This window comes from Aspergillus versicolor (genome assembly GCF_001890125.1).
Source record: "Aspergillus versicolor CBS 583.65 unplaced genomic scaffold ASPVEscaffold_16, whole genome shotgun sequence".
NCBI classification, from domain to species: domain Eukaryota; kingdom Fungi; phylum Ascomycota; class Eurotiomycetes; order Eurotiales; family Aspergillaceae; genus Aspergillus; species Aspergillus versicolor.
This window is the reverse complement of record NW_024467539.1, coordinates 313537-334981: the sequence shown is the minus strand read 5'-3', so window position 1 is coordinate 334981 and position 21445 is coordinate 313537. Positions and strand designations below refer to the sequence as shown.

General features: G+C 54.2%; 7 protein-coding genes across 7 annotated transcripts, besides 5 other annotated features; 4 read left to right on the top strand and 3 right to left on the bottom strand.

The window, feature by feature from the left end:
* Positions 1–81: 81 nt before the first annotated feature.
* ASPVEDRAFT_66510 (uncharacterized protein) lies at positions 82–2094 on the top strand (the record flags this gene model as incomplete). The annotated part of the gene is made up of 5 exons (XM_040815891.1): positions 82–208; positions 381–724; positions 774–954; positions 999–1462; positions 1509–2094. 5 exons carry the CDS (start codon positions 82–84, stop codon positions 1989–1991), a joined length of 1599 nt encoding a protein of 532 aa, XP_040674364.1. The 3' UTR covers positions 1992–2094.
* On the bottom strand, positions 1778–5688 carry ASPVEDRAFT_204249 (uncharacterized protein). Its single transcript, XM_040809421.1, has 10 exons — positions 5339–5688; positions 4806–5284; positions 4438–4756; positions 4016–4064; positions 3791–3988; positions 3684–3743; positions 3350–3637; positions 3138–3305; positions 2426–3087; positions 1778–2371 (listed from the first exon to the last, which is right to left on the bottom strand). The coding sequence occupies exons 1-10, from the start codon at positions 5556–5558 to the stop codon at positions 2139–2141; spliced, it is 2676 nt and encodes an 891-aa protein (XP_040674363.1). The 5' UTR covers positions 5559–5688; the 3' UTR covers positions 1778–2138.
* A 308-nt stretch (positions 5689–5996) lies between these two features.
* ASPVEDRAFT_57638 (MFS transporter/fungal specific transcription factor domain-containing protein) lies at positions 5997–10391 on the top strand (the record flags this gene model as incomplete). The annotated part of the gene is made up of 9 exons (XM_040815362.1): positions 5997–6090; positions 6133–6173; positions 6288–6453; positions 6483–6579; positions 6626–7082; positions 7124–7705; positions 7892–8462; positions 8506–9642; positions 9727–10391. 9 exons carry the CDS (start codon positions 5997–5999, stop codon positions 10389–10391), a joined length of 3810 nt encoding a protein of 1269 aa, XP_040674362.1.
* Positions 9964–11767, bottom strand: ASPVEDRAFT_47734 (alkene reductase). The gene is made up of 3 exons (XM_040813853.1): positions 11511–11767; positions 11124–11454; positions 9964–11064 (listed from the first exon to the last, which is right to left on the bottom strand). The coding sequence occupies exons 1-3, from the start codon at positions 11727–11729 to the stop codon at positions 10451–10453; spliced, it is 1164 nt and encodes a 387-aa protein (XP_040674361.1). The 5' UTR covers positions 11730–11767; the 3' UTR covers positions 9964–10450.
* A 234-nt stretch (positions 11768–12001) lies between these two features.
* ASPVEDRAFT_89810 (uncharacterized protein) lies at positions 12002–16282 on the top strand (the record flags this gene model as incomplete). The annotated part of the gene is made up of 4 exons (XM_040818691.1): positions 12002–12254; positions 12301–14482; positions 14526–15702; positions 15749–16282. 4 exons carry the CDS (start codon positions 12002–12004, stop codon positions 16280–16282), a joined length of 4146 nt encoding a protein of 1381 aa, XP_040674360.1.
* A 171-nt stretch (positions 16283–16453) lies between these two features.
* ASPVEDRAFT_47731 (putative peroxidase) lies at positions 16454–17643 on the top strand. The gene is made up of 2 exons (XM_040813852.1): positions 16454–17520; positions 17564–17643. Exon 1 carries the CDS (start codon positions 16641–16643, stop codon positions 17382–17384), a length of 744 nt encoding a protein of 247 aa, XP_040674359.1. The 5' UTR covers positions 16454–16640; the 3' UTR covers positions 17385–17520; positions 17564–17643.
* ASPVEDRAFT_89808 (uncharacterized protein) lies at positions 17410–17725 on the bottom strand (the record flags this gene model as incomplete). The annotated part of the gene is made up of 2 exons (XM_040818690.1): positions 17410–17520; positions 17564–17725. 2 exons carry the CDS (start codon positions 17723–17725, stop codon positions 17410–17412), a joined length of 273 nt encoding a protein of 90 aa, XP_040674358.1.
* Positions 17726–17979: 254 nt separating this feature from the next.
* Positions 17980–18007: a sequence feature (Protein overlapping with rRNA (ASPVEDRAFT_66505, OJJ08595.1) was converted to a misc_feature.).
* A 207-nt stretch (positions 18008–18214) lies between these two features.
* Positions 18215–18235: a sequence feature (Protein overlapping with rRNA (ASPVEDRAFT_66505, OJJ08595.1) was converted to a misc_feature.).
* A 553-nt stretch (positions 18236–18788) lies between these two features.
* Positions 18789–19516: a sequence feature (Protein overlapping with rRNA (ASPVEDRAFT_66505, OJJ08595.1) was converted to a misc_feature.).
* A 50-nt stretch (positions 19517–19566) lies between these two features.
* Positions 19567–20560: a sequence feature (Protein overlapping with rRNA (ASPVEDRAFT_66505, OJJ08595.1) was converted to a misc_feature.).
* Positions 20561–20613: 53 nt separating this feature from the next.
* Positions 20614–21445: part of a sequence feature (Protein overlapping with rRNA (ASPVEDRAFT_66505, OJJ08595.1) was converted to a misc_feature.) that runs on past the window's edge.

Below are 21445 nucleotides of genomic sequence, written 5' to 3'. Positions count from 1 at the left end.
CAACAGCTGCGCTGGCTTCAGAATGACAACTGCATAGAGGCCAAAGTCGATATCAGCATAAGACCTTGAGCATGTCACGCAATGGATGATTTGTACAGACCATGCAAGGGTTATCTGTCCGGTGACCGCAGCAAACCCCTCGCACCTGCTACTCGTGCACCGATGATAGCGTCGATTAGACCGGAGATATTGACTGATTGGGCTCAATGTTACACAATTTGCTTTTGCTCGTGGTCTCAACAGCGGAGTGATATAATGTCGTCCCCGCCTGAACGTGGACAGCGATGCATTCACACCCTTCAGACTCATCACCATGGTCTTATCAGCAGCATCTCCGTCCAACAATGAGAGCCCCCCCGAGAAATTACCGCCTAGTCCAGACCAGAATACCCACGACTATGGAGCCGACAGCAATCTCCGGCGCATGCTATCCACGCGCCACATCACCATGATCGCGCTCGGCTCGTCCATCGGGCTAGGCATGTGGCTTGGGAGCGGTACATCGCTGCGCAACGGCGGCCCGGCGGCGATGTTCATCGGCTATTTCCTGGCTGGGTCGATAGTGTGGTCGGTGAGCCAGGCGATTGGCGAGATGGCGGTGCTGTATCCGATTCCGAGCGCGTTCGTGCAGTGGGCGAGTATGTTTGTGTGTCCGTCTGTGGGGTTTGCGGTGGGCTGGGTGTCGTGGTTTGGGTCGTTTATTAGTATTGCGAATGAATTGCAGGTAGGCCGATTCACCTATTGGTTTGGTTGATTACTTGCTGAGAGCGAAGGGTGCTGCGACGGTGCTGCATTTCTGGACGGATAGACTGCCGGCTGCGGCGTGGATTACCATCTTCTGGGTCGTTATAGTCCTGGTCAATGCATGGACGGTCAAGTTCTTCGGCGAGATCGAGGTTGTCAGCTCGACCGTCAAATTTGGGTGGATGTTTATCGTTGTGATCTCGTTAATAGGTCTGACTCTATTCGTATCAACCATGCAGCCCTAACAGACGCAGTTGTATCGGCCGGCGGTGCCCCAAACCACAATACCACGGGCTTCGAATACTGGAACTCGACCCCCTTTATTAATGGCTTCAAAGGGTTTCTCAGTGTACTGCCAACCTGTATCTTCGCCATGTCCGGGTCTGAAACCGCTGCCCTTGTCGCATCAGAGACCCGGAACCCTCGCAAGTCCGTGCCTACAGCCGTGCGGTCAATCTGGATACGCCTAGGGCTGTTTTATATACTGGGCGCACTCGCATTATCCATAACTGTCTCTCCGCAGGACCCGAACCTGTTTGGTGCCGACGGCGATAATAACTCCCCGTTTGTAGTTGCCTACCAGACCGCAGGGATACCGGTTCTAGCACATATGACGAACGCAGTCATCTTCCTCTCTGTTCTCTCGTCGGGGAGTATATCAAGCTTCAACGGCTCGCGCGTCTTAGTTGGCCTGTCCCAGCTGCGTATCGCGCCAAAGGTATTCTTTATATCTCTATTTCTACTTGATTCACTGACCAGAACAGATCTTCAGCCACGCCGACTCCCGAGGCCGCCCACTAGCAGGCCTAGCCATAACCCTCCTAGGCGGAAGCCTGGCATACCTGAACGTCTCAAACAGCGGCTCGGACGTGTTCACCTGGCTATCGCACCTAACCACGCTATTCGACCTCTTCAGATGGGCCGCCCTCAGCGCCTCGCACCTGCGCATGAGATATGCATGGAAGATGCAGGGCCGACTCGACTCGGATCTCCCCTGGCGCTCGCGCGCGTATCCGTATGCGTCTTGGTGGGCGTTGATCTGGTGTGTTGTGTTGATAATCGTGGAGTTTTATCTGGCGGTTTGGCCGCTGAATGAGCGCTCGAGTGCGAGGCATTTCTTTGCGAATTATGTTAGTGTGGTCCTGGTTGTGGGGGTTTATTTTGGGGCGAGGGTCTGGTATAGGGGGGCTTGGTGGGTGGATTTGGCCAAGGTGGATTTGGATCGGAAGAGGAGGTTTTATCATTAGATATAAAGGGTGCGAAGGATATATAGAATCGTATTGTATTAGACTACGATACAAATCTCCTATGCAAACCATCCGTCAACCAACCAGCCTATATACCAAGCCCATTCCCTCTCTGATAATACCATCCAAGTATTCTCAGTTCTTAATTTAAATAGCAGACCGGCCATGCGTCTCAAACGGCAACCCAAAGCAAATCAACCCAACAGCAACCCACAGCGCCGCACTCGCATAAAGCGGCGCGGTCGTGAACCCCGTCTGCGACGAGACTATACTGGCCACAAGCCCACCAAGACGCAGAAGTGACGCCGCTGTTCCTGTCCCTGTTCCACGGTGTGGGGCTGGGAAGGACTCTGGCGTGAATGCGAACATGACCGCGTATTCTAAACACGTTAGTAGACAACAGGGGTTTGGGTTGGGTGGGTGAAGGGACGTACCAAAATTCCCTAGTAGTCCAGTTACACAAGTAAAAGCCAAACTGGCAACCTGTGTAGTGACGCCCACATACGCAAAGAGGAAGACACCGGTTATAATAGACGAAATGCCCATCATCCATCGCCGGCCCAGGAATGTATTAACGAGGAAAGCAGCAGAAAGCGGACCCACGACCCCAACCGCAGATTGTATACAGTAGTTCCTATACGTGAGATCCAGCGACGAAGACTCGGTGAACCGGGTCGCAAGGTACGAAGGAAGGAAATTGAAGTACAGCGGATACGCAACACCGATCACCAGCCAGATTACCCAGATCAGGGCTGTGTGGAAGGAGAGTTTGCGTGTTGCGAAGAGCGCGGCGTAGTGTGAGCCCCGGAACTCTTTTATATTTTCTTGGATGATTTCCATTGTTGATAGCCCACCGCCACCGGTTTCTCCTGAGGCAGGGGTCATGCCGAGTCTGCTGTCGATGGCCTGGAGCATGCCTAGAGTCAAGGGCTCGGGTTTACCGTTCTGGCGCGCGACATAGTTGACTGCGTCGACGACGGCTTGGTCTTTGCCTTGCGAGAGCAGGTAGCGTGGGGTCTCGGGCATTTTGAAGACGAAGATGCGGATGAGTGTGAATGCGAGTGCGAGTCCGCCGAGGGTTATGAGGGTGTATCTCCTGCGGCTGGATTAGAGATTTGACGCTATACTGAGAGCTAGGTAGCTTACCAGCCCATGTTCTCGGCCCGCGAGCAGGTGTCGGGCGTGGCATCTGTAGGGCAGGAGAAGTTTGCCAGGAAGACCCAGGCCAGTAAGGACACGACCAGCTGGCCGAACATCCACCAGGCGCTTAGGGCTGTGAGGAGGAACTGGTGGCTCGGGGGGAGGAATTCAAGGCTGCACTGTCAGTACAGCATTTCGAATTCAGGGGTTGGGTTTACCAAATCAGGGAGCTGGCTGGTACATTCCCCCCAGCTGCCGTCCCTATAACCGCCCACATGGAACAGAACGCAACGAAGTTCATGGTCCCAGCTGCTCCACAGAGGAAGACCCCGGCCACGATCAGGGTGATGTTGAAGGCGGGCTTGCGGCCGATCAAGTCGCACGAGATGCCCCAGAACGAGGCACCGAGGATCAGACCGACATAATATGCCACGGAGCTGTAGCTGACCTGCCTGATACCGGAAAACTCGAGCTGGATGGGTGGTTGAACAGACGCTATTCCTTGACTTGAATAAGTTAGCATTGCATATAAAGGTTGAGGGTTGAACTCACCTGGCCAGGTTATCAACAACATAGCCAAAACCCGTCACGAGGAATAGCTTCCACTGGAACCTGCTTCTATTAGACTGACACTTAACACGTAGAGAGGAAGGAGGTACCGTCCCATCCCAATCTCCGTCATGCACTGCGAGACCAGTTCCGACTTGAGCCGGTACGCGTCCGAGGTGGCCGAGCCGTAGAACTGCTCCATCTCGGCGTCGTCGACGAGCTCCATCTTGCCTATATCATGCTGCGGTTCGTCAGTCGCCTCTGCGGGCTTGTCACGCTTGCCGAGTTCGATGTCCATTGTAGCTTTGCTATATTGCTTCTGCTACTGATGCTACTGATCTGGTGTCGCAGAGACGGGTGATATAAAGCTTAGGAGACTTAGGGCTCTTCTGACGAAGGGACAGCTGGCGTAGTGCAGGACGGCAGAGCGCAAGGGTGGGGTTGTCAATCAGGATTCCCTCCACTTTGATAGGGGATGGACAGTGCACGGACTGTAGCATGGGGGTTGGATGACGTCCTTTAACATGATGAATCTTAACGTGATAGATGCTGCCTATTGAACAGTTGAAAGAGCTCTCGTCGTATACGGACAACCCCTGAATAGGTATGGACTGATGATGGTTATGAATCTAAACAAATACATGCCGGGCATTCAATCTGAGGCAAAGATACTGTCACACTAGAATACTGATATTTTAACCCTCCAGTATCAACTAGAGAACTATAATTTAAGCAGCAATCGCCGTTCCCTGCGCACTCTCCAAGCCCTTCCCCTTTTCCTTCTCAGCCAGTTCCTTCTTATACGCCTCCGCCCGTCCATAACTCTGCTTATACGCGCCCTTGACCATATCTTCCACCGTGATAGGCGCATACTTCGGCTGGTCCCCAGCTTTGCAGCAGTTCGGCAGACACTCGCAAATATGGTCCGGATTCCCGCTGAAGAAGAAGGGGATCGAGTACCGCTCGCGCCCGGACTTGTTGATGACCCGGTGGATGTTGGATTTGTATCTGTCGTTGGCCATGCGCATCATCAGGTCGCCGAGGTTGACGACGTACGCGCCTGGGACGGGTTGTACCTTTACTTGTTAGCAGGAACATAAATACACATAGAAGGAGGAGATGTACATCTAGCCACTGTCCAGTGGGAACATCCAGAACCTGCAACCCATCGACCTCATCCTGCAGCAGGAGCGTCACACATCCAAAGTCTGTATGCGCCCCGATACCCCGGTTCAGCTTCTCATCCTCGTCTTTCGGCTGGGATGGGTAATGCAGCATGCGCATCGTCGCGACACCACCGGCCGTCAGCGGATCGAAGAAGCTCTGGTCGACATCGAGAGTGCGCGCCAGAACGCCCAGGACGTCCTTGGCCAGCTCGTAGACAGCGTAGTAGTACTCCATGCTTGTTTTGCGGAACTCCTCGGCGTCGGACACGGTTGGCGGCCACTGGTTGGGACCGCTGTTGAGACGCTGGTTGATGTAGTAGGGGTGGTCGGTGCTGATGTCGTCGCCGATGTACAGGCCTTCCTTGAGTTCGGGCGCGGTGCCGATTTCGAGCATTTGCGACCGGAGCAGTTCGTAGCCGCGGTTGAAGGTGTTGTTATCTATCAAATTGGTTTTAGCTGGGTTGGATAGTTATGTGGGTTGGTGTTGTGTACTTTTGTCCACTTTGAGCTTCTCCTCCAGGGGCAGCTCGAAGAAACGCTTTGCGCAGGCCATGACGCGCTGCTGCAGCTCGCGCGGGATGCGGTGGCCTGTGATTTGGAAAAAGCCATTGTACTCGCATGATTCTCTGACCTGCTGCACGAGCTTTTCCTTTGCTGCAGAGTCGGCGCCGTAGAAGGGCGAGAAGTCGAGGATCGGCGGTGCAGATGGCATTTTTATTGATTGTATGAATACGGTCTTGAATGGAACTATTCGGATTGAGTGATTGATTATGGCCAGTCTTATGAGTTATGTTTAAACCAGCATATATCTACGTGAAGCTGTTTAACGTCTTCCCCTCTCGATCCCAGCCGCTTAGATGTCCGGCTGTCAAAGCATCTCCAAAGCCGACAGCCAAGAGTGGGAGCTCGAGAATGGGCCAAAGATGGGGTGATATCGCTGATAGGAGCGACTCCAACTCAACTCCACTGCGTTATCTCGAGGCCATCGAGGACCAGGTAAGGATGCTGAATGTTGGGGTTGCACAGCAGCGACACAGCGTCTGCAAGGAGGCCTCAAAACAAATTATAAACCCCCACATTTCTCGTCTCTCCACTGTTCTGCCGTGAATTATTTTGGTCACTCGGCCTTCTGTCCTGCGCTGTTTTCGCCATGGCTGACGTTGAGAAAGCATCGGATAATCCGCCGGACACCAAGACCGGCGAGTCGAGAGTCTATGTGGACACTGAGGCGGAGAAGGGCTTCGGTATGTTCTCCAGATGGCTGAGATGTCGTGCTAACTGTGTAGTCCGCAAGGTGGATTGCTTTGTGCTACCATTGCTGTGCTTGGTATGTCTCAGTGTCCACTTGGTGATAGGGCTAACCAAGGCAGATGTACTTCTTCGATTGCATGGACCGGGTATGCAGTCCAGATTTGTATGGCATTGAAAACTAATTTAGTAGAGCAACCTCGCGAATGCAAAAACAGATGGGCTTGATAAAGATATCAACCTCAAGGGAAATGAGTACTCGCTGCTGATTCTGATCTTCTACATCCCGTTCGGCTTGTTTGACCTGCCATGGAACCTGTTGATCAAGCGGTACTCGGCACGGATCATGCTGTCGCTGAGTATGTATCACTTATATTTAGAAATATAGCTAACTCTGTAGTGACCGTTGTTTGGGGAATCTGCGCCCTGTGCCAGTGTGCAGCACACAACTTTGGCAGTCTACTCGCCGTTCGCATTATCCTAGGGTATGCTCCTTTCCCCCCTGCTTATAGCAAGTCGTTGACAACATAGAATCTTTGAAGCCGGCTTCTTCGCCGGAGCAACATTCTACTTCACCCTCTTCTACACCCGCGGCGAGATGGGCTTCCGCCTCGCAATCCTGCAATCCATGGCCGTCCTTGCCTCAGCCTTCAGCGGGCTGATCTCATTCGGGCTCTTCCAAATAAACCACCCAACCGTGCACGGCTGGCAGTGGCTATTCATCGTAGAAGGCGGAATGACGCTCATCATCGGCATCATCGGGTTCTGGTGGCTCCCTGACAATGGACAGACAGCGTGGTTTCTGAACGAGCGCGAGCGTGCTGCTGCGTCGGCGCGTCTGCTGCGTGATACTTCGTCTGAGGTTGAGACGAAGCTGGAGTTGAAAGCTGCGTTTCAGACGTGGAATGATTGGAAATTCCCGATCTGGGCCGTTATCACGTTTACGTATCCCGTGGCGTATGCGACTGCTATGAATTTCTTTCCTTTGGTATGTCTCCCATTCAATATGAGACAAATCTGACCAGATAGATTGTGAGTCGGCTGGGCTATGACACTGTCAAGACAAATCTGTGGACGGTTGCCCCGAATCTTGTCGGCGCGGTGATATTGCTCGTCGTTGCCAAATCGTCGGATATGTTCCGCGAGCGGTCCCTGCATATAATCTTCTCACTGGTGGTCTCTCTAGCTGGCATGCTCGTACTGGCAAGTATAGACGTGGTTGAGAATAAAGGAGTCTCGTACTTTGCGTGTTTCCTCCTGGCAGCCGGTGCGTATATCCCCAGCTGTCTGGTGCATGCATGGCACAACAACAACAACACCAACGAGAACTCCCGCGCTGCCAATACGGGATTCTTCGTGGGCCTTGGTAATCTAGCTGGTATACTGAGTGCTGCCACGTTCCGCACGGAGTATGCGCCCAAGTACATTCCGACGCTGGTAGCGACGTGTGCGTGCAACGGGGTCTGCATTGTAGCTACAGCGTTCATGGGGACCTGGATGCGGATTGAGAATCGGCGACGAGATCGAGAGCAGGGGGTTAGTCTGCGTGCTGGGCAGGTCGAGACGTCGCAGCTGGCAGAGGGAGAGAAGAGCCCTGAGTGGCGATATTTTGTGTGATACAGCAGTCCTGTATAGCCTCGTATATCTAGTCTTGCATAGCACCGCTTATCAGTGCCACATTCAAAGCACTGTCATTCGAGCATTAAAGACGCTATAATAGCTTACCCCGCACGCTTATCGTCTCCACTGATAGAATATATGTAATCTGGGGTCTGCGGCTTTTCCTCTGCAGTGCAGTTCGCCATGAAGAAACACGCGTGCGAGTATCCTGGCTGCGACAAGGCCTTCACCCGGGCCGAGCACCTGCGGCGACACTCGCTGAACCATGAGACTGCGAACAATGGATACACCTGCCAGCGATGCTTCACTCATTTCTCTCGTCCAGACCTCCTGAGTCGCCATATGAGCCGGCACGCGAAGAAGGATGCCGAGGCCGGGGGAGCCGGCAAGGGTGTGTTGGAGACGAGGAAGAGGATGCGCCGGGCTGAGGATGGCTCGATTATCGTGCGGCCGCCCAAGAGACAGTCGCAGTCTCGCCAGAAGGCCATGTCCTCGTCTCTGTCGGTGAGGAGCTCGCCGAGCCATCCTGAGGGTGCCCCGGTGTCTCCTCCTGGCTCATCGGGGGATCCTGTCTCGACGTCGACCATGTCCATCGGCGAGACTGAACTCACGGACCCTGATCCATTGCTGGCGCCGATGATGCCTGGTCCGTTTGAGCCGTATGTCGAGCCGATTCCAGGGCAGTTCGACGCGGCTGATGGCTCGTGGAGCACTGGCTTTGAGACGGACATGTTCATGAACGACACTGGTATGTTTTGCGACATAATTGTATAGCTTATCTGACCGAACAGCAACCGATTTTAATCTCCCTTTTGCGGCGACCGGCAATTACAACTGGTTGTTCGATGTGGCCTCGCTTGACGATGCTTTCCACCACCTGGAGCTGCCTCTTGGTCCTGATCTCGTACCGTTCACCGATCCAATCGACCTGCCAGATCCCATGGCAGACTTGAATCTCGACCTCGATTTGAACGACCTCCCTACCACTTTCGACCAAGACGGTTCTTCAGTGCTTCTTCAAGCTGCCTCCTTTGTAGAAAAGTCCAGCCCAGAACAGCGGCGCGAGTTGACCGACTTGGACTGGATGGGCGGACCAACACTGGACAACAGCATCTCATTACAGCCCCAGCTCAACGACGACGCTCGCCGGGGGATTTTAACATTAATTGCACAGAGTCCACCGGTCGATATCCACGGACAGCCTCTAAACCTCGACTCGCCGCTGCTCTCGCTCTCTGCCCTGCAGAGCTATAGCGACTTCTTCTTCTCCCGCTTCAACACCACATACCCTCTCATCCACACCGCAACCTTCGACCCAAACACCATCGAGCCCGTCTTCCTCGCCGCGATCCTCTCCATGGGCGCTACCTACAGCAGCCGCGAAGCCCACCAGCTGGCCGTCGGCATCCACGACGCCCTGCGCAACCAGCTCTTCTGCCACGGCGCCTTCTCCCCGCAGCCGGACCTTTGGGTGCTGCAGGCCATGCTGCTCATCGACTGCTTCGGCAAGATGCGCGCAGGCCCGAAGCAGCGCGAAAACGCCCAGCTCTTCCACTGCGTCCTGATCAAGCTTATCCGGCGGTCAACGTGTACTTCAATCCGCAATATCAGCACAATACCGACTCTCGAAACACCGACCTCGGAACGAGAGGAGGCATGGAAATCGGCTATGGACGCGGAACAGCGCAAACGTCTTGCATTCCAGTGCTTCATGTGGGATACGGAGCACTCCGTCCTCTTCTCGCAGTCGCTGTGCATGTCCGCGTTTGAAATCCGCTCGTCCCTCCCCTGCTCTGCGGCTGCTTGGGAAGCACACACGGCTGAAGAATGGTCCCGCCATGCAGCTCGGGATACAGAGCATAGCTTCCTGCCTGTACTGAAGGGGTACATCACGCCTGGAGCTGTACCTAGACCGCGTGATTTAAACGGTCTCTCGCGTCTCGTCGTCCTCCACGGCCTCATGTCTATAAGCGCGGACCTGAAACGACGTGATCAAACAACACTGCGCTCAGAAACACCCGAGCGCATGGGCGCCTGGACACCGAGAGTCGGACGGGCATACGATCTCTGGAAAGCAGACTTCGACGCAGACTGCCTCAATATGAAGCTAGGCTCGCAAGCACCAGCAGACGAATGTAAGCGCTTCGCGGCGCTGAAACCGGCAGCCATGGCTCTATACCGCGCTGCGTCGCTGGCGCTGCATGTTGAGGTCCTCGATCTACAGATTGCTGCTGGGGCGTCGCAGATTCTAGGGCGGGTGGTTACGCCCAGTGACCGTGATCGCTCGCGTGGTATGCTCGCGCGCTGGCTATCTGGTCCTGGGTCGGAGTGTACAGCTGCGTCTCGCCATGCGGCGTTTCTTCTCCATGATGCCGTGCTGAGTTTGCATGATTGGGAGCAGACGGATGCGTTTCATTTCCCGTGGTGTCTGTACCTTGCTACGTTGACGGTGTGGGCGTTTCATACGGGTATGCGGGATGATGGGATACAGAGGCCGAGACCGACGGATCTGTCGTCATTGATTGTGGCCATGACGACGTCGAATGGGGGTGAATTGGCGGCGTTGGCTGGGGAGTATGATACGAGGCCGTTGGTTAGGGCTATGGCGCAGCAGTTGGCGACGGTGCGGTGGGCGATGGTGCATGACGCTATGAAGGTGTTGGTTGGGTTGGGTTAATGTAAACTGTAATGTATGATTTCAACTGCTTTCTACTGTGTATTCTCTATGGACCTTGATCAAGCAAATGCGTAGTCTGTATAGCCCTTCTCCGGGGGACTCGCCCCATAGAATGTATCCCGGTCATACTGGTTCAACTCAAGGCCCTCCTGCAATCTCCTGGGCAGATCTGGATTGGAAATAAACAGTCTCCCAAAGGCCACCGCATCAGCTCCATCGCCAGTAAGCTTCTCCCCGGCATTATTCGCCTTGAAGTTGCCCGCCGCGATGAACCCAACACCACCCTTCTTCAACACAGCACGGAACGAGTCCAGCGAAGGCACAACAACTTCCTGCGTCTTCTCAAGCGCCTGGATCTTTGCAGCCTCGTCAAGCACTTCATCAAAGCGCGGCTCGATCATGTGTACATAAGCCGGGCGAGCCGACTCAGGCAAACCCGCAATCGCACCACACAGATACCCCCAGTGTTTCTGCGGGTTCGAGTCCCGTGTATCTTGGAAGTAATTGTACGGGCTGAGTCTGATGCCCACGCGGTTTGCGCCGATTGCACCCGTTACGGCGGTGATGATCTCCAGCACGATCTTGGTGCGGTTCTTGATACTCCCGCCGTATGCGTCGGTGCGGTTGTTGACGTTGTCGTGCAGGAATTGGTCGAGCAAGTACCCGTTTCCGCCTATACTGTTAGCATATATACCATATGGGATAGGATAGATAGGTTAAAGGGGTACGTACCGTGTATTTCAACACCGTCAAACCCAGCTTGGATCGCCCGCTTCGACGCAGCGGCGTATTCCGCCACGGTCTGCTTGATCTCGTCGACTGTCAGCGGCCTCGGCGGGGCATCGGCATACTCGGACCCATCCAGTGCCTTGCCAGATATAGGGATGTTGCTAGACGAGACGGTCTGACGTCCACCTAACCACCCCGGTGTCGTGGCACGACCAACATGCCACAGCTGGCACAGGATCACAGCGCCCTTTGCGTGTACGGCGTCGGTGACTTTCTTCCAGCCTGCGATTTGTGAGGGCGTGAATATCCCCGGGACGCCGGGGTATCCTGCTGCCTGGTTTATCTTATTAGCTGGGAGTAAGTTTTGGGCGAGTAGGGTAGGGGAGGTACTTCGTGGCTAATTGGGGTCGCTTCGGTCAGCATCAGCCCGCCCTTGGATGCGCGCTGCTCGTAGTACTGCACGTTGAGGTCATTGGGTACCCAGACGCCGTCGGACTCTTTGGTTGAGCGCATGCGCGTGCAGGGGGCTTGGATGACGCGGTGCTGCAGCGCGAAGGCGCCCAGGCGAAGGGGCTGGAAGAGCGGTTCGAGGGGGGAGATGGAGCCCATTGTGTATTATTCAATTGAGTCAAAAGGTATAAAGTAATTGGATATGTTTTTTGTGGATTTGCTGGTTGTAGGATTCTCTTATAATGTACGTCCACCACTCTTGGGACGTGCATAGCAGGAGTGGGATCATATCAGGGTGGGGGTTACACTGCCGTCACTCGTCAGTAGCTGCGGGTGAGGTAAGGAGATCAGACCCCTTCAGCGGTATTTATTTAATGTGATACTAATGCAAGAAGTTGGAGTTCTGTCTATCTGTTCTAGAATATGCCATCATGGATACCTTCCTCTCCTCCGCGTCCCAGACGCTATCGTTCTATCTGAATGGGACTCCCATTTACCTTGCAAACCCCCATCCCCGCTGGACCTTGCTTGATTTCATCCGCTCGCAGGATGGTCTCAAGGGCACAAAGCTGGGCTGTGGCGAGGGCGGGTGCGGTGCTTGCACTGTCGTCCTGCAGACGAGGGATGCCTCCCGCCGTATTCGCCATGTCGCTGTGAATGCCTGTCTTTACCCTTTAATCGGAGGTACGCCTCCTACATACTTTTAACTTTGTAAATACTGATAAAATAGTCACCGGAAAACATGTCATTACAGTGGAAGGGCTGGGCAGCGTCGACAACCCGCATCCACTACAAGACAGGATCGCAAAGCTGCACGCGTCGCAGTGTGGATTCTGCACGCCTGGGATTGTCATGTCGCTGTATGCGATTGTCCGTAATGCATTCGATCCTGCCACGGGGCAGTTCCAGCTCTCGGAGCAGGATATCGAGGGGAAAGGACATCTAGATGGGAATCTGTGTCGGTGCACGGGGTATAAACCCATCTTCCAAGCGGCGAGGACGTTCCTTCGTGAGGATCTAGGCGTCACGCCGGCTATTGTGCCGTCGGCTTTAGATGAGACGGAGATGGACATGACTGGGTCTGATTCTGCGTCTGCTTCCGGGTCTGGGTCTGGATCTGGCTCTTGTGGTCGTCCCGGCGGCTGCTGTCGTGATACCCCTGGAGGGTCATGTTCCAGCTCAGATATAACAGTCCCTTCACCACCGTCTTCTCCAAAACAGTTCGATTTCATCCCGTATGTCCCGACTACGGAGCTGATATATCCTCCTGGCCTGGCCAAGTTCCAGCCTCAGCTGGTATCTTACGGAGACGAAAGCCAGGCCTGGGTGAAGCCTACAACGGTGCAAGAGACGCTGGACATTCTTTCTCGATATCCTAATGCGATTCTAGTCACAGGCGCAAGCGAAGTGCAAGTGGACGTGCGATTCAAGAACTTCAGTCCCCCGATCAGTATCTTTGTCGGCGACATCCCTGAGCTTACATCCATCACCTGGAGCGACGACACCCTGCACGTCGGGGGCTCAGCCTCTCTTACAGACCTCGAGAATGAATGCCTACGCCGCATCCCTGACTTCAAAGGTACAAATCCAGGCTACGCATCAACACTCTCAGCAATCGCCAAAACCCTCCGCTACTTCGCCGGCCGCCAGATCCGCAACGCCGCCTCGCTGGCTGGGAATATCGCAACCGCGTCCCCAATCTCAGATATGAACCCCGTCCTGCTCGCCTTGAACGCAACAGTACATACCAAGTCATTGGAAAAGGAGGACTCCATCCCAATGAGCCAAATGTTCAAGGGATACAGAAAAACAGCCCTCCCACAATCCTCCCTTATAACATCCATCTCCATCCCAATGCCGTCAAAGAATACGCTGGAATTCACAAACGCATATAAACAAGCAAAGCGCAAAGACGACGACATCGCAATCGTCACCGCCGCATTCACCGTCCGTCTCTCCAACGGCCCAGAACATAAAATACAAGAAATATCACTCGCCTTCGGCGGCATGGCGCCCACCACCGTCCTGGCACCAAAAGCAGCGTCAGCACTGCTAAACAGCCCCTGGACAGCTACAACCCTAGAAACAGCCCTAACGGCGCTAAGCCACGAATTCGCCCTCCCTTATAACGTCCCAGGTGGAATGGCGACATTCAGACGAACACTGACCCTCTCCCTCTTCGTGCGGTTCTGGCACTACGTCTCGCAGAAACTAAGTCTCGAGTTTGATCCGGACTTGGTGGATGAAATACACCGCGGGTTTTCAACAGGGACGAGGGATGACGTGAACCTTCACGCCCAGCGCGTCGTGGGACAGCAGATCCCGCACGTTAGCGGGCTGAAACATGCAACTGGCGAGGCGGAGTATGTCGACGATATGCCCCCGCTTCATCGGGAGTTACATGGGGCGTTGGTGCTGTCTGAGCGTGCGCATGCGAGGATAGTAGAGGTGGATTGGGCTCCGGTATTTGAAGTGGGAGCGCTGGGGTATGTGGATCAGGGTTCCTTGCCTGGGGAGAAGAACCTGTGGGGGTCTGTTGTGCATGACGAGCCGGTTTTTGCGAGGGGGGTTGTGAGCTCGCATGGACAGCCTGTTGGGATGGTTTATGCGGAGAGGTTGGAGGTTGCGCTGGCTGCGGCGAAGAGGGTTAGGGTTGTGTATGAGGATTTGCCGGTGGTGATTACGATTGATGAGGCGATTGAGAAGCAGTCGTTCTTTAAGCATGGGAAGGAGTTGAGGAGGGGGGCGAAGCCGGAGGAGATGGAGAGTGTGTTTAAGGAATGTGAGGTGGTGCTGTCTGGGACGACGAGGGTCGGTGGGCAGGAGCATTTCTATCTCGAGACGAATGCGGCCGTTGCGGTGCCGAATGCTGAGGATGGGAGTATGGATGTGTGGTCGAGCACGCAGAATACGTATGTCCATCGCCCTAATATTGTTCGCTGCTAACTGCGTTAGAATGGAAACGCAGGACTTCGTCAGCCAGGTCGTCGACGTCCCCCGGCACAAGATCAACGCCAAAGTACGCCGCATGGGCGGCGCATTCGGCGGCAAAGAGTCTCGCTCTGTTCCTATAGCATGCATGGTCGCCGTCGCAGCGAAGAAGACCCGCCGGCCAGTGCGCATCATGCTCAACCGGGACGAAGACATGATGACCTCCGGCCAGAGACACCCGGTACAATGTCGGTGGAAGGTAGGGTGTACGCGGGAGGGAAAACTGGTCGCCCTCGATGCAGATGCGTATAATAATGCCGGGTATTCAGTCGACATGTCCAGCGCGGTCATGGACAGGTGTCTCACGCATATGGACAACTGCTACTTTATCCCGAATGTGTGGCTGCGCGGCTGGGTGTGCAAGACGAACACGCATAGTAATACTGCATTCCGCGGCTTTGGAGCTCCCCAGGCAATGTATATCTCCGAGAGCATCATCAATGCTGTTGCCGAGAAGGTCGGTATAAGCGTTGACGAGATCCGACGGCGGAATCTATATACCATCGGGCAGCGCACGCCGTTCCTGCAGACGATCGACGAGGACTGGCACGTCCCTATAGTCCTGGAGCAGGTGCGTCAGGAGGCGAAGTACGATGAGCGCCGTAAAGCAGTCGAGGAGTTCAACGCTGCGCACCGCTGGCGAAAACGTGGGATCTGTCTTATCCCGACCAAGTTTGGGATTTCGTTTGCGACGGCGTTGCATCTGAATCAGGCCAGTGCGGCTGTGCGGGTTTATACAGACGGCTCGGTCTTGCTGCATCATGGGGGCACGGAGATGGGACAGGGGCTGTACACGAAGATGGTGCAGATTGCAGCGCAGGAACTCGGGGTCGCTGTTGACCAGGTGTATACGGAGGGAACGTCCTCGTATCAAACGGCGAATGTCTCGCCCACGGCTGCATCTTCAGGCAGTGACCTTAATGGTATGGCGGTTAAGCATGCCTGCGACCAGATCAACGAGCGTCTGCAGCCATACCGCGAGAAGTTTCCAGATGCATCACTGGGAAAGATTGCCATGGCGGCATATCGCGACCGTGTCAACCTCTCTGCTGCTGGGTTCTGGAAAATGCCAACAATCGGATACGAGTGGGGGAATTATGACCCAGAGACTGTCAAGCCGATGTACTTTTACTTTACACAGGTGGGCACTACGTTGAGGACTACATCTTCAAGTATTAATGTTATAGGGCGCTGCATGCACCGAAGTCGAGCTGGACCTGTTGACCGGCGACCACACGGTCCTGCGCACAGATATCAAAATGGACGTCGGACGATCGATAAACCCAGCGCTCGACTACGGGCAGATCGAAGGAGCCTTCGTCCAGGGCCAGGGGCTCTTTACTATGGAGGAATCGCTATGGACGCAATCCGGCCAGCTCGCGACCAGAGGACCAGGGAACTACAAGATCCCTGGCTTCTGCGACATCCCGCAGGAGTTTAATGTGAGTTTCCTCCAGGGTGTCGGGTGGAAAACGCTGCGTAGTATCCAGTCGAGCAAGGGGATTGGGGAGCCGCCGCTTTTCTTGGGTAGTACGGTCCTGTTTGCCCTGAGGGATGCCTTGGGATTTGCTAGAAGAGAACGAGGGGTGAAGGCGCCTCTGGTTTTGGACAGTCCGGCGACAGTGGAAAAGCTGAGGCTGGCGGTTGGGGACGAGTTGCTGGAGAAGGGCAGGGCTGAGAGGAGGGAGGGAGAGCGGAACTTCTTCGTTACTGTTGCTTAGTTCAAGAAGTTATTACACATCTCCCATAGTTAATACGCAGCTGGACAGCTGATGACTCGTAGAATGCTGGCTTACCATAAACATGCTGATTGGGGCCTGCTGGACTCGCAGTCAGCTGGGCATATCAGCCACAAGGTCGAGCTGATAGGCGTCCAGCCTCGGCTGCCCTATATTTATCTAATTTCTGTCCGTTCAGCTCGTCCTATATTTATGTTCCAATTTCCAATCTTTCTTTGTTCAGCTGGGTACTGGACGTTCTTTCATAACCTGCTAAACCTGCCAATACCAAGTCAAACCACCCTGACCGCAAGCTACAAACTAAAGCCAAGTTACGCTCTCTGACCTGAAGTTAAACACCATGACAGACCCATCTCAGCCATTAATGTCTAGAGAATACCACCGCGGCGGTCTCGCCGATCTACGCGCACCATGCCCCGTGCTAAACTCCCTAGCAAACCACGGCCTCATCGCGCGGTCCGGCCGCAACATCACAAAAGCCTCTCTCCTGTCCGCCCTCGACGAAATCGGTCTAGCCAGCAGCGCAGCGAAACTGCTCTGCGATATCGCATTCAAAGTACACACCGACGACGCAAAGAACCCGCCCCCTGGCACGGCGGCGATGGGATTCCGCGACCCGGACCAGGTTAATGAGCACGGCGAGCCGGTGTTTAACCTTGACCAGGTGGGACGGGCGAATGCGATGGAGCATGATATCTCGCTTACCCGCCGGGACCGCGCGCTGGGGGATTATATGGATCTTGACGAGGGGTTGTATAAACGCCTTCTTGCGTGTCCGCGGGAGAAGAAGGCGTTCCGGATCTGGGATCTAGGGCGGTATCGCAAGGTTCTGTATGCTGAACATAAAAGGGATAATCAAGAACTGGTGTTTGGGGTGCATCAGCATGCGAGTGCGTGTTTGGAGGTTGCGGCTATGCAGTGTGTCTTTGGGAATGGGATAAGAGGGGGTGTGCCCATGGAATACTATGAGGCTGTGTTTAGGGATGAGCGATTGCCGTTTGATGAAGGGTGGAGGCCGCGGAAATGGATGTTTCTGGTTGAGCTGGTGGGTGTTGCGTTGTGTGTTTCGTTTTGGGCATTTTAGACACTTTAGATTCAACGGTGCAATTCTATCTAGCTGTACTATCAGGTAACTTCTCAACAGAGGATACGGTGAACGTGGTCTCGTTAATTGGCAGGCTCTCGAAAACAACAACCAGATATTTGGTATCACCAGCTCTCTGTCCGGTTAGCAGGAGCTACACAATGAGTATGGTGGCTTACTAGGTGAATGCGATAATTTGTCCCCGCAACAACCTGTCTTTCAACCTTCTCAACAGTCACATCCCCGCCATACTGTTCTTTTATAGCGTCGATGGCGACCTCTTCTGCTTTTGCCACCCTTGCGTCTGGCAATGTTTCGAAGTACCCGCCGGGCATGGGCATGATGCGATATGTGGATGTAGATATAGAGAGTTGATGGTGTTAAAGAGGTGCAGGTTGCTTTACGAGCAACCCCGCGTTAGTAATCCACAATAAGAATGTGTCTATCGCCTATAACTACCCGTATTCTGGTTTTCCTGGTACATACGACCACAGGGTGTGGAAAACAGGGCTTCCCGTCCGCTCAGCCGTACTTAAGCCACACGCCGGCTGGTTAGTAGTATGGTGGGTGACCACATGCGAATCCCAGCTGTTGTATGTTTTTGTTTTTTTTCCTTCTTTATGGTACAGTCGCTGGCTTCGCTGCCTACAGTTACTGCTGCACGGAATGTAGCATGATAGTTATCTTAGTGCTGATACGAGAGAGTATAGATATAACCTGGTCTTTGAAGTTGATACCACTTTAAGGATCACTTGCCAGAGCACGGATTACACAAAATAGTGGGAAAAACAGTTAGATTATTCGCTATGCCTCGCCAATATATATCCTAGAGGAAACTAGTAGCTGCTCAAGTACTATTTTGATGTTCATTGAGCACTTGGTGTCAACGTACCCTAAGCCAAGCACCCCCATGCTTAGATATATATGTTAGCATATATCTGAGTCAACTGTATCCTATACAATAAAATACCAATGTTTGCCTTTGGCCGTAAAGATTGGCCGGTGATATGGTTGGTGGACTTTCACAGCTCTATTCCAACTCGGCATCATGCTTCCCGATGATCTGTAGTTAGGGACATACCAGCATAGACATACCAGCATAGACATACCAGCATAGACATACCAGCATACGTGGGGTATTATTATCTGGGGTCGGCTGCTCGGCATTGAAGAATTGGAGGAAAGATTGGGCCGCTGAATTAAACCGATCTTGGTGATCGGTTGAATTGCTGTCGATCAGGGTCTTTGGTCTTTCTCGACCCCATTTAAACACTATAAAGCGGCAAAGTCGTTGACAGATAGAAGGGTATGTAGGGTTGCAAGGACGCAGCACAATGGCACGATTCCAGTTCATAGCCCTAACTCCTTTACTCCTCTCCTTCAACACTCTTTCCCTCGCAACAGAGACAGAATGGCCCATCCGCGACACAGGCCTCGGCAAAACCGTGAAATGGGACCACTACAGCCTCATCTACAACGGCGAGCGCCTCTTCTCCTTCGGCGGCGAATTCCACCCATTCCGCATCCCCGTCCCTGAGCTCTGGGTCGACATCCTGGAGAAGACCAAGGCCTCGGGAATGAACACCATGTCCTTCTATAACCACTGGGGGTTCCACATGCCGGCGTCGAATCCCGAGTCGCTGGATTTCGAGTCTGGCGCTCACGATCTCGGCAGACTTTATGAGATTGCGAAGGAGCTGGGGCTGTTCGTGCATGCCCGGCCGGGCCCTTATATCAACGCCGAGCTTAATGCCGGTGGTATGCCACTGTGGCTTACGACGGGGGAGTTTGGCGCCCTGCGCGATAATGATACCGCATGGGAGGCGAAGTGGAAACCGTACATGGACCGCGTGGCGGAGATCACGGCGCCATACCAGGTGTCGCGGAATGGCACGGTGCTTCTGTTCCAGATCGAAAATGAGTTCCCCGAGCAGTGGGCGGATGTTGAGGAGAAGGTGCCGAATCCTGTGCCGATTGCGTATATGGAGGAGCTGTTTGAGCAGATGCAGGCGAAGGGCATCGAAGTGCCCCTCACGCATAATATGCCCGGCCAGAAGTATAAATCCTGGTCGGTGGACTATGATACTGTCGGGGCGGGCGGGAATGTGCATATCTATGGACTGGATAATTATGTGAGTTTTACACTACTTCACTATTAAAATAAAATATGCTGATGACGAAGCCGTCCTGCTGGTCTTGTATGCCAGAGGACTGTGGCACCTCGAACCCCTCGTTCACGCTCATGGACTACACCGCGCACTTCAACGAAGTAGCAGCCAAACAACCATCCATGATGCCCGAGTTCCAAGGCGGCGCGATGAATCCCTGGGACGGGCCTGCGGGCGGGTGCGAGGCGAAGACGGACGACTCCTTCGTCAACTTCTACTACCGCGACAATGTGGCCCAGAGCGTGACAATCCTGGGGATTTACATGTTCTACGGCGGGACGAACTGGGGATGGCTTGCTGCGCCGTTTGTGCCGACCAGCTATGGCTACTCCGCTGCCATTGCGGAGAACAGATCGATTGGAGCCAAGTATTATGAGATTAAGAGTCTGGCGCTGTTTACCAGGTCAGCGAGGGATCTGACGAAGACGGATCTCGTGGGTAATAGTACGTCGTATAGCGACAATGAGGCTGTGACGACGATTGAGCTCCGCAACCCGGATACTGATGCTGGGTTCTATGCGATTCGGCATACGGATCCTACGAGTAACGACGAGCAGGCGTTTAGACTGTCCATTCGGACTTCGGCAGGGAATTTCACAGTGCCGGCTCTGGACGACGGGGCCATCGCTCTCAATGGGCATATCCAGAAGATCCTGGTCACGGATTTCCCGTTTGGGAGTAGGAACCTGATCTACTCGACAGCGGAGGTTCTGACTTATGGGATCTTTGACGAGCAGCCAACGCTCGCCTTATGGGTTCCGAATGGAGAGGGCGGGGAGTTCTTCGTCCAGGGTGCCAGATCCGGTAAAGTGATTGCTGGGGGGAAGTCCGATGTCAGATTTTCCCGGTCTCAGAAAGGACTGATTGTCAGTTTCAAGGAGCATAAAGGCATGGCAGTTATATTGCTCGATGGCGATGTCCGGGTTGTTGTCATGGATCGAGACACGGCACACCGATTCTGGGCCCCTGCCTTGACAAACGACCCTCGAGTGCCTGCTAACCAAGTGGGTGAGTAGAGCCTCATTCCCTCTTTACCCGAGACTACTTACTAACAATGGCAGCCTTTGTGCAAGGGCCGTATCTTGTCAGGTCGGCGGTCTTCGATAACCACACACTCTCTCTCCTCGGCGACTCGAGCGAGGCAACCGACATCGAGGTGTTCACTGAAAGCCGAGTCCGCACTATAAAATGGAACGGAAGGACACTGAGAACGTACAAGACAAAATACAACACCCTCAAAGCTAGCATTGACGGACCAGCAGAGTGGTCTCCTCCCAGCTTCCGGGCCTGGAAAGTCCACGATAGTCTTCCTGAACGATTCGCCAACTACTCTGACTCGGGTCCTGCATGGGCCAATGCCGACCATATGACAACAGTCAGCAAGTACGACGAGGCCACAAAGCCATACCTGTATGCCGATGAGTATGGCTTTCATGCTGGCGTGCAGCTCTGGCGTGGATATTTCAGCGGGTCCGCCGGAAGCGTGTACCTCGACGTCCAAGGGGGCACTGCACACGGCTGGTCCGCCTGGTTGAATGGCGACTTTATCGGTTCCTTCCTGGGCGACCTGGACTCATCGTCTGGATCAAAGGAGCTCGAACTCCCGTCCAAGAGCGTCAAGTCCGGAGAGAATGTCCTCCTCGTCATGCAAGACAACTCAGGCCATGACCAGGGATCAGGCTCCCTCAACGTCCGCGGAATCATCAATGCCACTCTCATTGACAACAAATCCGGCCGCTTCAGCGCCTGGAAAGTGGCTGGCACAGCTGGCGGCGCATCCAATACAACCATCGACCCCGTCCGCACGTACTACAATGAAGGCGGCCTCACCGCAGAGCGTCTGGGTTGGCACCTCCCCGGGTTCGATGACTCGGGATGGTCGACCAGCACACC

Coding starts and splice junctions, on each gene's coding strand:
- ASPVEDRAFT_47734 (XM_040813853.1), bottom strand. CDS start 11,729: ATGGGCTCCATCTCCCCCCTCGAACCGCTCTTCCAGCCCCTTCGCCTG. Junction 11,455..11,510: donor CGACCCCAATTAGCCACGAA/GTACCTCCCCTA, acceptor AAGATAAACCAG/GCAGCAGGATACCCCGGCGT. Junction 11,065..11,123: donor TGACGGTGTTGAAATACACG/GTACGTACCCCT, acceptor CTAACAGTATAG/GCGGAAACGGGTACTTGCTC.
- ASPVEDRAFT_204249 (XM_040809421.1), bottom strand. CDS start 5,558: ATGCCATCTGCACCGCCGATCCTCGACTTCTCGCCCTTCTACGGCGCC. Junction 3,306..3,349: donor CCAGCCAGCTCCCTGATTTG/GTAAACCCAACC, acceptor CTGACAGTGCAG/CCTTGAATTCCTCCCCCCGA. Junction 3,088..3,137: donor CGGGCCGAGAACATGGGCTG/GTAAGCTACCTA, acceptor ATCCAGCCGCAG/GAGATACACCCTCATAACCC.
- ASPVEDRAFT_47731 (XM_040813852.1), top strand. CDS start 16,641: ATGACAGACCCATCTCAGCCATTAATGTCTAGAGAATACCACCGCGGC.